Source organism: Poecile atricapillus, chromosome 33 (assembly GCF_030490865.1).
Source record: "Poecile atricapillus isolate bPoeAtr1 chromosome 33, bPoeAtr1.hap1, whole genome shotgun sequence".
Taxonomy (NCBI): Eukaryota; Metazoa; Chordata; class Aves; order Passeriformes; family Paridae; genus Poecile; species Poecile atricapillus.
Window position 1 is genome coordinate 1,622,876 of NC_081281.1, and position 13,155 is coordinate 1,636,030.

Sequence of the window (13,155 nt, forward strand, 5' to 3'; positions counted from 1 at the left end):
CAGCTGGGGGGGGGGCTCACCCAACCCCCCCCCGGATTTTGGGGGGTTTTTGGGGGTCCCCCATCTGGGGGGGCTCACCCGACCCCCCCCACCCGGATTTTGGGGTTTTTTTGGGGGTTCCCCATCTGGGGGGCGCTCACCTGACCCCCACCCTGATTTTGGGGTGTTTTTGGGGGTCCCCAGCTGGGGGGGGGCTCACCCGACCCCCCCCCCCCCCGATTTTGGGGGGTTTTTGGGGGTCCCCATCTGGGGGGGGGCTCACCCGACCCCCTCCCGGATTTGGGGTTTTTTTGGGGGGTCCCCATCTGGGGGGGGCTCACCCAACCCCTCCCCTGGATTTTGGGGTGTTTTTGGGGGTCCCCACCTGCCGGGCGTTGATATTTATTCTATTTATGAGCCGCTCTCTCTGGACCTTTCTAAGGGGTTTTTTTTTTTTTCAATTAAAAATAAGAAAAAAACCCAAAATTGGATTTGTTTAATTCTGGGGGATTTGGGGGCTCAGGGGGTGTCAGGGGGGGGTCAGGGGGCGTCAGGGGGGGTCCCCAAAAGGCGCCCCACGGCCACCCTGGCGCTGGCGATGCAGTCGTTGACGGAGACGCCGCCGTAGGAGGCACCGACCAGGCTGAGAGGAAGAGCCCGGTCCTGCAGGAAACGCTGGATCCGCTCTGGGGACAGGGGGGGACAGGTGGGGACACCTCTGGGGACACCAAACCCTCCCTGGGGACAGCCCTGGGGACAGCTGGGGGACACCTCTGGGGACAGGGGGACAGATGGGGACAGCTGGGGATGGGGACACACCTGGGGACACCTCTGGGGACAGCTGGGGACACCAAACCCCCCCTGGGGACAGCCCTGGGGACAGGGGGACAGATGGGGACAGCTCTGGGGACAGGTGGGGACACCTGGGGACAGCTGGGGACAGCCCTGGGGACAGGTGGGGACACCTGGGGACAGCTGGGGACAGGTGGGGACAGCCCTGGGGACACCTCTGGGGACAGGTGGGGACAGCTGGGGACAGATGGGGACACCTCTGGGGACAGCTGGGGACAGATGGGGACAGCAGGGGACAGCCCTGGGGACACCTCTGGGGACACCTCTGGGGACAGCCCTGAGGACAGCTGGAGACACCTCTGGGGACAGCTGGGGACAGGGGGACAGCTGGGGACACCCCTAGGGACAGCTGGGGACACCTTTGGGGACAGCTGGGGACAGGGGGACAGATGGGGACAGCCCTGGGGACACCAAACCCCCCCTGGGGACAGCCCTGGGGACAGGTGGGGACAGATGGGGACACCCCTGGGGACAGCTGGGGACACCTGGGGACAGCCTTGGGGAAACCTGACCCCCCAGGGACAGCCAGGACAGCTGGGGACAGCTGGGGACACCTCTGGGGACACCCTTGGGGACACCAGACCCCCCTTGGGGACACCCCTGGGGACACCAGATCCCCCCACCTTGGGGACACCAGACCCCCCTTGGGGACACCCCTGGTGACACCAGACCCCCCTTGGGGACACCCCTGGTGACACCAGACCCCCCTTGGGGACACCCCTGGTGACACCAGACCCCCCTTGGGGACACCCCTGGTGACACCAGACCCCCCTTGGGGACACCCCTGGTGACACCAGACCCCCCTTGGGGACACCCCTGGGGACACCAGACCCCCCCTGGGGACACCCCTGGGGACACCCCCGAGCCGAGCCCCTCTCACCCAATCGCTGCCAATGTCCCAGCGTGTACTGGGGGATGCAATCCTGGGGGGGGGGGAAAGGGGGTGAGACCCCCCCCAAAAACCCTCGGTGGGTGTCACCCACCCTGAGCCCCCCCCCCGGGGGTGTCACCCACCCTGTCACCCCCCCGGGGGTGTCACCCACCCTGAGCCCCCCCCCCGGGGGTGTCACCCACCCTGTCACCCACCCTGTCACCCCCCCGGGGGTGTCACCCGCACCCCGAGCCCCCCCCCCGGGGGTGTCACCCACCCTGTCACCCCCCCTGAGCCCCCCCCCCGGGGGTGTCACCCCCACCCCGAGCCCCCCCCAGGGGTGTCACCCACCCTGTCACCCCCCCCGGGGGTGTCACCCACCCTGAGCCCACCCCCCCGGGGGTGTCACCCACCCCGAGCCCCCCCCCAGGGGTGTCACCCACCCTGTCACCCACCCTGAGCCCCCCCAGGGGTGTCACCCCCACCCCGAGCCCCTCCCCGGGGGTGTCACCCACCCTGAGCCCCCCCGGGGGTGTCACCCCCCCTGTCACCCCCCCGGGGGTGTCACCCACCCTGTCACCCACCCCGGGGGTGTCACCCACCCTGAGCCCCCCGGTGTCACCCCCACCCTGTCACCCACCCTGTCACCCCCCCCCGGGGGTGTCACACACCCTGTCACCCCCCCCGAGCCCCCCCCCGGGGATGTCACCCACCCTGTCACCCCCCCGGGGGTGTCACCCCCACCCTGTCACCCACCCCGGGGGTGTCACCCACCCTGTCACCCCCCCCGGGGGTGTCACCCACCCCGAGCCCCCCCCCGGGGGTGTCACCCACCCTGTCACCCACCCCGGGGGTGTCACCCACCCTGTCACCCCCCCGGGGGTGTCCCCCCCACCCTGAGCCCCCCCGGGGGTGTCACCCACCCCGAGCCCCCCCCCCGGGGGTGTCACCCCCACCCTGTCACCCCCCCGGGGGTGTCACCCCCACCCTGTCACCCCCCCGGGGGTGTCACCCACCCTGTCACCCCCCCGGGGGTGTCACCCACCTGCTGCACCCTGAGGATGGCGCGGGTGGGGGTCCCGGGCAGCCCCAGGTGGTCCCGAGCGGCCGCCCGGGCTCGGCTGAGCAGCAGCTCCGGGGGCGCCGCCGACGGCTCCCCAAAACTCTGCCGGAACCAGGAGCCCCCCAGCATCACCTGGGGACCCCAAAACATCACCTGGGGACCCCAAAACATCCCCTGGGACCCCCAAAACATCCCCAGGGTCACCCCAAAACTCTGCCGGAACCAGGAGCCCCCCAGCATCACCTGGGGACCCCAAAAACATCCCCTGGGACCCCAAAACATCACCTGGGGACCCCAAAACATCCCCTGGGACCCCAAAACTCTGCCGGAACCAGGAGCCCCCCAGCATCACCTGGGGACCCCCAAAACATCCCCTGGGACCCCCAAAACATCACCTGGGGACCCCAAAACTCTGCCGGAACCAGGAGCCCCCCAGCATCACCTGGGGACCCCAAAACATCACCTGGGGACCCCCAAAACATCCCCAGGGTCACCCCAAAACATCCCCTGGGACATCCCAAAACATCCCAAGGGTCACCCCCACAGTGTCCCCAAGGTCACCCCAAAACATCCCCTGGGTCACCCCCCCATTGTCCCCAGGGTCACCCCCCGGTCTCTCCAGTGCCACCCCCCAGTGTCCCCGGTGTCCCCCCACCGTCAGTCGCAGGGAGGGGGTCCCGGGGGTCCCTTCGGGGGTCCCAGGGGTCCCTTTGGGGGTCCCGGGGGTCCCCTCGGGGGTCCCCTCAGTCCCGGGGGTCCCCTGGGGGGTCCCCTGGGGGGTCCCGTCGTGCTCCGGGAACGCCACCGAGTCGTAGACGATCCCCAACAGCGCCGGGTCCTCCGAGGATGGCACCAGGTGACCAAAACCCTGCGGGGTGGGGACAGGGGACACCGAGGGGACATCGCGGGGACATCATGGGGACAGCACGGGGACAGCACGGGGACAGCGCGGGGACACCGAGGGGACATCATGGGGACATCATGGGGACACTGAGGGGACATCATGGGGACATCGAGGGGACATCGTGGGGACATCATGGGGACATCATGGGGACACCGAGGGGACATCGCGGGGACACCGAGGGGACATCGCAGAGACATCATGGGGACATCATGGGGACACCGAGGGGACATCGCGGGGACGCTGAGGGGACACCGAGGGGACATCGCGGGGACACCGAGGGGACATCATGGGGACACTGAGGGGACATCGCGGGGACATCATGGGGACATCACGGGGACACCGAGGGGACACCATGGGGACACCATGGGGACACCATGGGAACACCCAGTGCCACCCCCCATGTCCCTGGGACACCATGGGGACACCTTGGGGACACCCTGGGGACACCCAATGCCACCCCCCATGTCCCGGGGACACCATGAGGACTTGGGGACCCCTTGGGGACACCATGGGGACACCCTGGGAACACCCAGTGCCACCCCCCATGTCCCTGGGACACCATGGGGACACCTTGGGGACACCCTGGGGACACCCAGTGCCACCCCCCATGTCCCGGGGACACCATGAGGACTTGGGGACATCTTGGGGACACCATGGGAACACTGTGGGGACACCACAGAGGCTTGGGGACACCATGGGGACACTGTGGGGACACCTTGGGGACTTGGGGACACCTTGGGGACACCACAGAGGCTTGGGGACACCTTGGGGACACCTTGGGGACATGCTGGGGACACCGTGGTGACACCTTGGGGACTTGGGGACACCTTGGGGACACCACAGAGGCTTGGGGACACCGTGGGGACACGCTGGGGACACCTTGGGGACACGCTGGGGACACCGTGGGGACACGCTGGGGACACGCTGGGGACACCGTGGTGACACCGTGGTGACACGCTGGGGACACGGTGGGGACACGCTGGGGACAGCTCTCACCGTGACGGGCAGTGCCACCCCCCGGTACTCCAGGTTGACCACGGCCACCGAGGCGGCCTCGATGTCCCCAAGCTCCCGAGCCAGCGGCTCCGCATCGGCCGCCAGCGCCCGGGCCAGCGCTGGGGACAGTGGGGACAGCAGTGAGGGGACAGTGGGGACACTGGGGACAGCAGTGAGGGGACAGCAGGGACAGCAGGGGACAGCAGTGAGGGGACAGCAGGGACAGCAGGGGACAGCAGTGAGGGGACAGTGGGGACAGCGGGGACAGCAGTGAGGGGACAGCAGGGACAGCAGGGGACAGCAGTGAGGGGACAGCGGGGACACTGGGGACAGCAGTGAGGGGACAGTGGGGACAGCAGGGGACAGCAGTGAGGGGACAGTGGGGACAGCAGGGACAGCAGTGAGGGGACAGTGGGGACACTGGGGACAGCAGTGAGGGGACAGTGGGGACAGCAGTGAGGGGACAGCAGGGACAGCAGTGAGGGGACAGCAGGGACAGCAGTGAGGGGACAGCAGGGACAGCAGTGAGGGGACAGTGGGGACAGCAGTGAGGGGACAGCAGGGACAGCAGTGAGGGGACAGCAGTGAGGGGACAGTGGGGACAGCAGTGAGGGGACAGCAGGGACATCAGGGACATCAGGTGACATCAGGTGACATTGGGGACACTCCAGGGTCCCCCCCCCCAGCACCAGCCCTACCTGCGGCCGGGATGGCGCTGATCACGTGATCGGCTGTGACCGTGCTGTCCGGTAACGTCAGCTGTGGGGACAATGGGGACAATGGGGACAGTGGGGACAGTGGGGACAGTGGGGACAACAGGGACAGTGGGGACATTGGAGACAATGGGGACATTGGGGACATTGGGGACAGTGGGGACATTGGGGACAATGGGGACATTGGGGACATTGGGGACACTGGGGACAACAGGGACAGTGGGGACAGTGGGGACAGTGGGGACATTGGGGACATTGGGGACAATGGGGACACTGGGGACATTGGGGACAGTGGGGACAGTGGGGACAGTGGGGACAGTGGGGACAGTGGGGACATTGGGGACACTGGGGACAGTGGGGACAATGGGGACAGTGGGGACAATGGGGACATGGCACTGGGGACACTGGAGGAGGGACACAGGTAGGTGACACAGGGAGGTGACCCCGGGAGGTGACACAGAGGTGACACAGAGGTAGTGACACAGGGAGGTGACACAGACAGGTGACACAGACAGGTGACACAGGGGAGGTGACACTGGGGTAGTGTGACACCGGGAGGTGACACAGGGATGTGACACAGACAGGTGACACCGGGAGGTGACACAGGGATGTGACACAGGGAGGTGACACAGACAGGTGACACAGGGAGGTGACACAGGGAGGTGACACAGACAGGTGACACAGACAGGTGACACACAGAGGATTGTCCCCACCTGCCAGCGGCCGCGGTGACGCCGCAGGTGTGTGAGGGGCGCGTGGCAGCGCAGCTCAGCCCCACGAGGTGACACCGGGAGGTGACACAGAGACACAGGGAGGTGACACAGAGGTGACACAGACAGGTGACACAGACAGGTGACACTGGGAGTGTCCCCACCTGCCAGCGGCCGCGGTGACGCCGCAGGTGTGTGAGGGGCGCGTGGCAGCGCAGCTCAGCCCCACGAGGTGACACCGGGAGGTGACACAGGGAGGTGACACAGACAGGTGACACAGAGGTGACACAGACAGGTGACACAGGGAGGTGACACAGAGGTGACACAGACAGGTGACACAGGGAGGTGACACACAGGGAGTGTCCCCACCTGCCAGCGGCCGCGGTGACGCCGCAGGTGTGTGAGGGGCGCGTGGCAGCGCAGCTCAGCCCCACGAGGTGACACGAAGGCCACCAAGGCGTGTGCCAGGCTCTCCATGCCCCCCCGCAGGGACCACTGGCTCCAGCGCTCGGCTCGCGCCCGCCGGGCCAGCGCCACCGCGGGGACAGCGCCGCGCCCGCCTGAGGGGACACCGCGGTGACAACGGGGGGACAGAGCCACCAGGGGGGCACCAGGGTCCCCAGGGTGGCACCAGTGTCACCAGGGTGGCACCAGTGTCCCAGCAGTGTTCCCAATGTCCCCAATGTCCCCAGTGTGGCCCCAATGTCCCCAGGGTGTCCCCAGCAGTGTCCCCAGGGTGGCCCCAATGTCCCGAGGGTGGCCCCAATGTCCCAGCAGTGTTCCCAATGTCCCCAGGATGGCCCCAATGTCCCCAGGGTGGCCCCAGTGTGTCCCCAATGTCCCAGCAGTGTTCCCAATGTCCCCAATGTCCCCAGTGTCCCCAGTGTCCCCAATGTCCCCAATGTCCCCAGTGTCCCCAATGTCCCCACTGTCCCCAGTGTCCCCAATGTTCCCAATGTCCCCAGTGTCCCCAGTGTCCCCAATGTCCCCAATGTCCCCAATGTCCCCAGTGTCCCCAATGTCCCCAGTGTCCCCAATGTCCCCAATGTCCCCAATGTCCCCAGTGTCCCCAATGTCCCCAGTGTCCCCAGCAGTGTCCCCAATGTCCCCAGTGTCCCCAATGTCCCCAATGTCCCCAGTGTCCCCACCGTGTGGCAGTGCCATCCCCAGCAGGACAGAGCCATGACATCTCTCAGCCTGGAACAGAGCAGGGAAGCAGGAGCGCACGCTCAGGGCCCCAGTGTCCCCAGTGTCCCCAGTGTCCCCAATGTCCCCAATGTCCCCAGTGTCCCCAATGTCCCCAGTGTCCCCAGTGTCCCCAGTGTCCCCAATGTCCCCAGTGTCCCCAGTGTCCCCAGTGTCCCCAGGGTGTCCCCAATGTCCCCACCGTGTGGCAGTGCCATCCCCAGCAGGACAGATCCCCGCTGTCTCTCAGCCTGGAACAGAGCAGGGAAGCAGGAGCGCACGCTCAGGGCCCGGCTGTCCCCAGTGTCCCCAATGTCCCCAGTGTCCCCAGCAGTGTCCCCAGTGTCCCCAGGGTGTCCCCACCGTGTGGCAGTGCCATCCCCAGCAGGACAGAGCCATGACATCTCTCAGCCTGGAACAGAGCAGGGAAGCAGGAGCGCACGCTCAGGGCTCGGCTGTCCCCTGCGAACACCCCCCGGCACAGACTGTCCACGGCCAGCTCCGCCACCTGCGGGGACACACGGACACCGGACGGACAGACAGGGGACACACGGACACCGGACGGACACAGGGACACAAGGACATGGGATGGACAGACAGACAGACACGGGGACACACGGACACCGGACGGACAGACAGGGGGACACACGGACACCGGACAGACGGACAGACAGGGGACACACGGACACGGGACGGACAGACAGACAGGGGACACACGGACACGGGACGGACAGACAAACACGGGGACACACGGACACGGGACAGACAGACAGACACGGGGACAGACAGACAGACATGGGGATAGGCATGGGGACACAAGGACAGACACACAGACAGACGGGGACACAAGGACAAACATGGGGACACAAGGACAGACATGGGGACAGACACGGGGACATGGGGATGGACATAGGGACAGGGACAGCCGTGGGGACAGTGATGGACATGGGGACAGACACAGGGACAGTGACAGGGACAGTGACAATGAGGACAGGGACAGCAATGGGGACACGGGGACAGTGACAGACAGGGGGACAGTGACAGTGACAGGGACAGTGACAATGAGCACAGGGACAGCCATGGGGACAGTGACAGTGACAGGGACAGTGACAAGGGACAGTGACAATGGGCACAGGGACAGTGACAGTGACAGGGACAGTGACAATGAGCACGGTGCCAGCGCGACCCCACCCAGCCCAGGGAGGCGCTGATAACCCGGGTGGGGTTTTGGGGTGAATTTATCGGGGTTTGGGGGCTTGGGGGGGGTTGGGGGTTCCTGGGGAACTTTTGGGGATATTTTGGGGGATACTTTGGGGAGTTTCTGGAGGTGTTTTTGGGGATATTTTGGGGCTATTTTGAGGATATTTTGGGGATATTTTTGGGGTGTTTTGGGGGATATTTTGAGGATATTTTGCGGATACTTTGGGGATATTTTGGGGATATTTTGGGGATATTTAGGGATGTTTCTGAGGATATTTTTGGGGTGTTTCTGGGTATATTTTGGGGTGTTTCTGGGGGTGTTTGGGGGTGTTTCTGCTCGCACCTCGGGGCCGAAGCGGCGCTGGGCGAAGGCGTGGGCGCTCTCGTCCGGCTCCGTGCCCGGCGGGGTCAGCAGGTCCCGCAGAACACTCCAGAACAGAGCCCGGGAGAACGGCGGCACCGCCCGCAGCAAACCCCTGGGGACATGGGGACATGGGGACATGGGGACACTGGGGACATTGGGGACATTGGGGACAGTGGGGACACTGGGGACATTGGGGACATTGGGGACATTGGGGACATTGGGGACACTGGGGACAGTGGGACATTGGGGACATTGGGGACAGTGGGGACAGTGGGGACACTGGGGACACTGGGGACAGGGGTGGCACCGCTCACACCAAACCCCTGGGGACAGTGGGGACATTGGGGACACCGGGGATATTGGGGACAATGGGGACATTGGGGACAAGGGCGGCACCGCCCGCAGCAAACCCCTAGGGACAGGGACACTGGGGACAGGTGACATTGGGGACAGGGACCCTGGGGACAGGGACAGGTGACAGTGGGGACATTGGGGACAGGGACACTGGGGACAGGTGACATTGGGGACAGGGACAGGGGGGACAGGAGGTGACACTGGGGACAGGGACAGGGACACTGGGGACAGGGACACTGGGGACAGGGACATTGGGCACAGGGACAGGGACACTGGGGACAGGGACACTGGGGACAGGGACAGGTGACATTGGGGACAGTGGGGACAGGTGACACTGGGGACAGGGACAGGTGACAGTGGGGACATTGGGGACAGGGACACTGGGGACAGGGACAGGTGACAGTGGGGACAGTGACAGGTGACAGTGGGGACACTGGGGACAGGGACACTGGGGACAGGTGACACTGGGGACAGGGACACTGGGGACAGGTGACACTGGGGACAGGGACGAGGGGACAGGGACAGGTGACATTGGGGACAGGAGGTGACACTGGGGACAGGGACACTGGGGACAGGGACAGGTGACAGTGGGGATAGTGACAGGTGACACTGGGGACACTGGGGACAGGGACAGGTGACATTGGGGACAGTGACAGGTGACAGTGGGGACACTGGGGACAGGGACACTGGGGACAGGTGACACTGGGGACAGGAGGTGACACTGGGGACAGGAGGTGACACTGGGGACAGGGACACCCACCCCAGCCCCGAGGGCAGCGGGTGCAGGGTCCCCCCCCGGTACAGGAAGCGGTTCCGGGACGCCGGGTGGTCCCCGGGGACAGCCAGGACGTCACCGGCCAACCCCAGCTCTGACACCTGCGGGGACACGGGGACACCCAGGGACCCCCAGAGTCACCCAGGGACCCCCAGGGACCCCCAGAGTCACCCAGGGACCCCCAGAGTCACCCAGAGTCACACAGGGACCCCCAGAGTCACACAGGGACCCCCAGGGACCCCCAGAGTCACCCAGGGACCCCCCCAGAGTCACACAGGGACCCCCAAATTCACCCAGAGACCCCCAGAGTCACACGGGGACACCCAGGGACCCCCAAAATCACCCAGGGACCCCCAGAGTCACACGGGGACACCCAGGGACCCCCAGGGACCCCCAGAGTCACACAGGGACCCCCAGAGTCACCCAGGGACCCCCAGGGACCCCCAGAGCCACCCAGGGACCCTCAGGGTTCACCCAGGGACCCCCCTAGCACCCCAAAAGCAGCACCAGGGACCCCTCTAGGACCCCAAAACCAGCCCCAGGGACCCCCCCCAAACCCCCCAAAGTAGCCCCAGGGACCCCAAAACCAACCTGAGACCCCTCTGGCACCTCAAAAGCAGCCCCAGGGACCCCCAAAGCAGCCCCAGGGACCCCCCCAAGCCCCCCAAAGCAGCCCCTGGGACCCCTCTGGCACCCCAAAACCAACCCCAGGGGACCCCCTGGCACCCCAAAAGCAGCCACAGGGACCCCCCAAGCCCCGGGGACCCCCCAAAGCAGCCCCAGGGACCCCCAAAAGCAGCCCCAGGGACCCCAAACCAGCCCCAGGGACCCCAAAGCCCCCCCTGGCACCCCCAAACAAGCCCCTGGCACCCCCAAAACCAGCCCCAGGGACCCCCAAAGCCGCCCCAGGGACCCCCAAAACCAGCCCCAGGGACCCCAAACCAGCCCCAGGGACCCCCAAAGCCGCCCCAGGGACCCCCAAAACCAGCCCCAGGGACCCCCAAAGCCGCCCCAGGGACCCCCAAAACCAGCCCCAGGGACCCCAAACAAGCCCCTGGGGCCCCCAAAGGAGCCCCAGGGACCCCCAAAACCAGCCCCAGGGACCCCAAAAGCAGCCCCAGGGATCCCCAAACAAGCCCCTGGCACCCCCAAAGCCACCCCAGGGACCCCAAACCAGCCCCTGGCACCCCCAAAGCCCCCCCAGGGACCCCCAAAAGCCGCCCCAGGGACCCCCAAAGCCCCCCGAGGGACCCCCAAAGCCACCCCAGGGACCCCAAACCAGCCCCTGGCAGCCCCAAACAAGCCCCTGGCACCCCCAAAGCCGCCCCAGGGACCCCAAAGCAGCCCCAGGGATCCCCAAACAAGCCCCTGGCACCCCCAAACAAGCCCCTGGCACCCCCAAAACCAGCCCCAGGGACCCCCAAAGCCCCCCCAGGGACCCCCCAAGCCCCCCAAAGCCCCCCCAGGTCCCCCCATTCCCCCGTACCATGTGCAGGGTCTGGGCCCCCGCGGCCCCGGCCGGGCGGACGCCCCTCGGGCCGTGCTCGAACACGGCCCCCTCGGGGGTCCTGGTGCTCTGCAGCCACCCCCCAAAACGGCCACTGGCCTCCAGCAGCAGCACCTGAGACCCCCCAGGACCCCCAAATCACCACGGGGACACTGCGACCACCGGGGGGGTCTGGGGGGGACGGAGACCCCGGGATTGGGGGAGAAAGGGAGACCCCGGGATTGGGGGGGGACGGAGACCCCGGGATTGGGGGTCTGGGGGATTTGGGGAGGGGAGACCCCGGGAATTGGGGGTCTGGGGGATTTGGGGGTCCTGGTGCTCTGCAGCCACCCCCCGAAACGGCCACTGGCCTCCAGCAGCAGCACCTGAGACCCCCCCGGGACCCCCAAATCACCACCGGGACACCGGGGGGGGGAGACCCCGGGATTGGGGGAGAAAGGGAGCCCCGGGATTGGGGGGACTGGGGGATTGGGGGTCCCGGGATGGATCTGGGGGGTCCCGGGATGGAGCGGGAGGTGTTGGGGGGTGCCGGGATGGATCTGGGGGGTCCCGGGATGGAGCTGGGGGGTCCCGGGATGGAGTTGGGGGGTCCCGGGATGGAGCTGGGGGGTCCCGGGATGGAGTTGGGGGGTCCCGGGATGGATCTGGGGGGTCCCGGGATGGAACCGGGGGGTCCCGGGATGGAGCCGAGGGGTCCCGGGATGGAACCGGGGGGTCCCGGGATGGAGTTGGGGGGTCCCGGGATGGATCTGGGGGGTCCCGGGATGGAGCGGGGGGGTCCCGGGATGGATCTGGGGGGTCCCGGGATGGAGCCGGGGGGTCCCGGGATGGAGTTGGGGGGTCCCGGGATGGAGCCGGGAGGTGTTGGGGGGTCCCGGGATGGAGCCGGGGGGTCCCGGGATGGAGCGGGGGGGTCCCGGGATGGATCTGGGGGGTCCCGGGATGGAGCCGGGGGGTCCCGGGATGGAGCGGGGGGGTCCCGGGATGGAGTTGGGGGTCCCGGGATGGAGTTGGGGGTCCCGGGATGGAGCCGGGGGGTCCCGCGCTCACCTTGGGCGGGCGGGGGGCGCGCAGCAGGTGGTAACAGGCGGCCAGGCCGCTGATGCCGCCGCCCACGACGGCCACGGTGGGCGGCATGAGGGGAACCTGGGGCGGGAGGGGTCACAGGGGGTCACCGGGAGCCCCCCAGACCCCACCTGAGACCACCGGGACCCCCCCCCTCACCTGTCCCGCGTCCGCCCGCGCTGGCCACGCCCCTTCCCGCCGCTTATCAGGGGAAGAGGCGGGGCTTAGCGAAAACCGACCAATGGGAATGCGCGGAGCGCTGATTGACAGCGCGCTGTGGCGGGAGGGAGCGCGCGATGGCGGCAAGCCCCGCCCCTCTAAGTAACCAACCAATCAGCACGCACCTTATACCGCCGTGACCACGCCCCTCACTTATCAATCATCACGAGTCTGTAGACCACGCCCACTTTTGCTGTCAATCATTCCTCGCCCCGCCCCCTCCAGCAAGCCACGCCCCCTCCCCCCGCCCCAAAACCCCGCGCGGTTTTTGGGTTTTTTTGGGTTTTTTTGGGTTTTTTTTTGCTTTTTTTAAGGTTTTTTTTAATAAATTTATTCACAAAACCCCCCGGGGCCGCGCGGGCAGCGGCCGCACCCCCCGAACCCCCCCCCCCCCAATT

At 67.0% G+C, this 13,155-nt stretch overlaps 1 protein-coding gene across 3 annotated transcripts; it reads right to left on the reverse strand.

Moving 5' to 3' along the window:
* Positions 1-517: 517 nt before the first annotated feature.
* Positions 518-12,879, reverse strand: PPOX (protoporphyrinogen oxidase). 3 transcript variants are annotated; one of them, XM_058860356.1, is made up of 14 exons: positions 12,698-12,856; positions 12,524-12,619; positions 11,453-11,587; positions 9,952-10,067; positions 8,817-8,949; positions 7,628-7,781; positions 7,476-7,586; positions 6,458-6,648; positions 5,364-5,424; positions 4,666-4,784; positions 3,421-3,633; positions 2,748-2,897; positions 1,712-1,754; positions 518-665 (listed from the first exon to the last, which is right to left on the reverse strand). In XM_058860356.1, exons 2-14 carry the CDS (start codon positions 12,608-12,610, stop codon positions 520-522), a joined length of 1,659 nt encoding a protein of 552 aa, XP_058716339.1. In that variant the 5' UTR covers positions 12,611-12,619; positions 12,698-12,856; the 3' UTR covers positions 518-519. The 3 variants fall into 3 exon arrangements, with proteins under 3 accessions (XP_058716339.1, XP_058716340.1, XP_058716341.1); XM_058860357.1 differs by lacking the exon at positions 7,628-7,781 and having other exon boundaries at positions 7,476-7,524; positions 12,698-12,869; XM_058860358.1 differs by lacking the exons at positions 6,458-6,648; positions 7,476-7,586; positions 7,628-7,781 and having other exon boundaries at positions 12,698-12,879.
* Between the last annotated feature and the right edge of the window lie 276 nt (positions 12,880-13,155).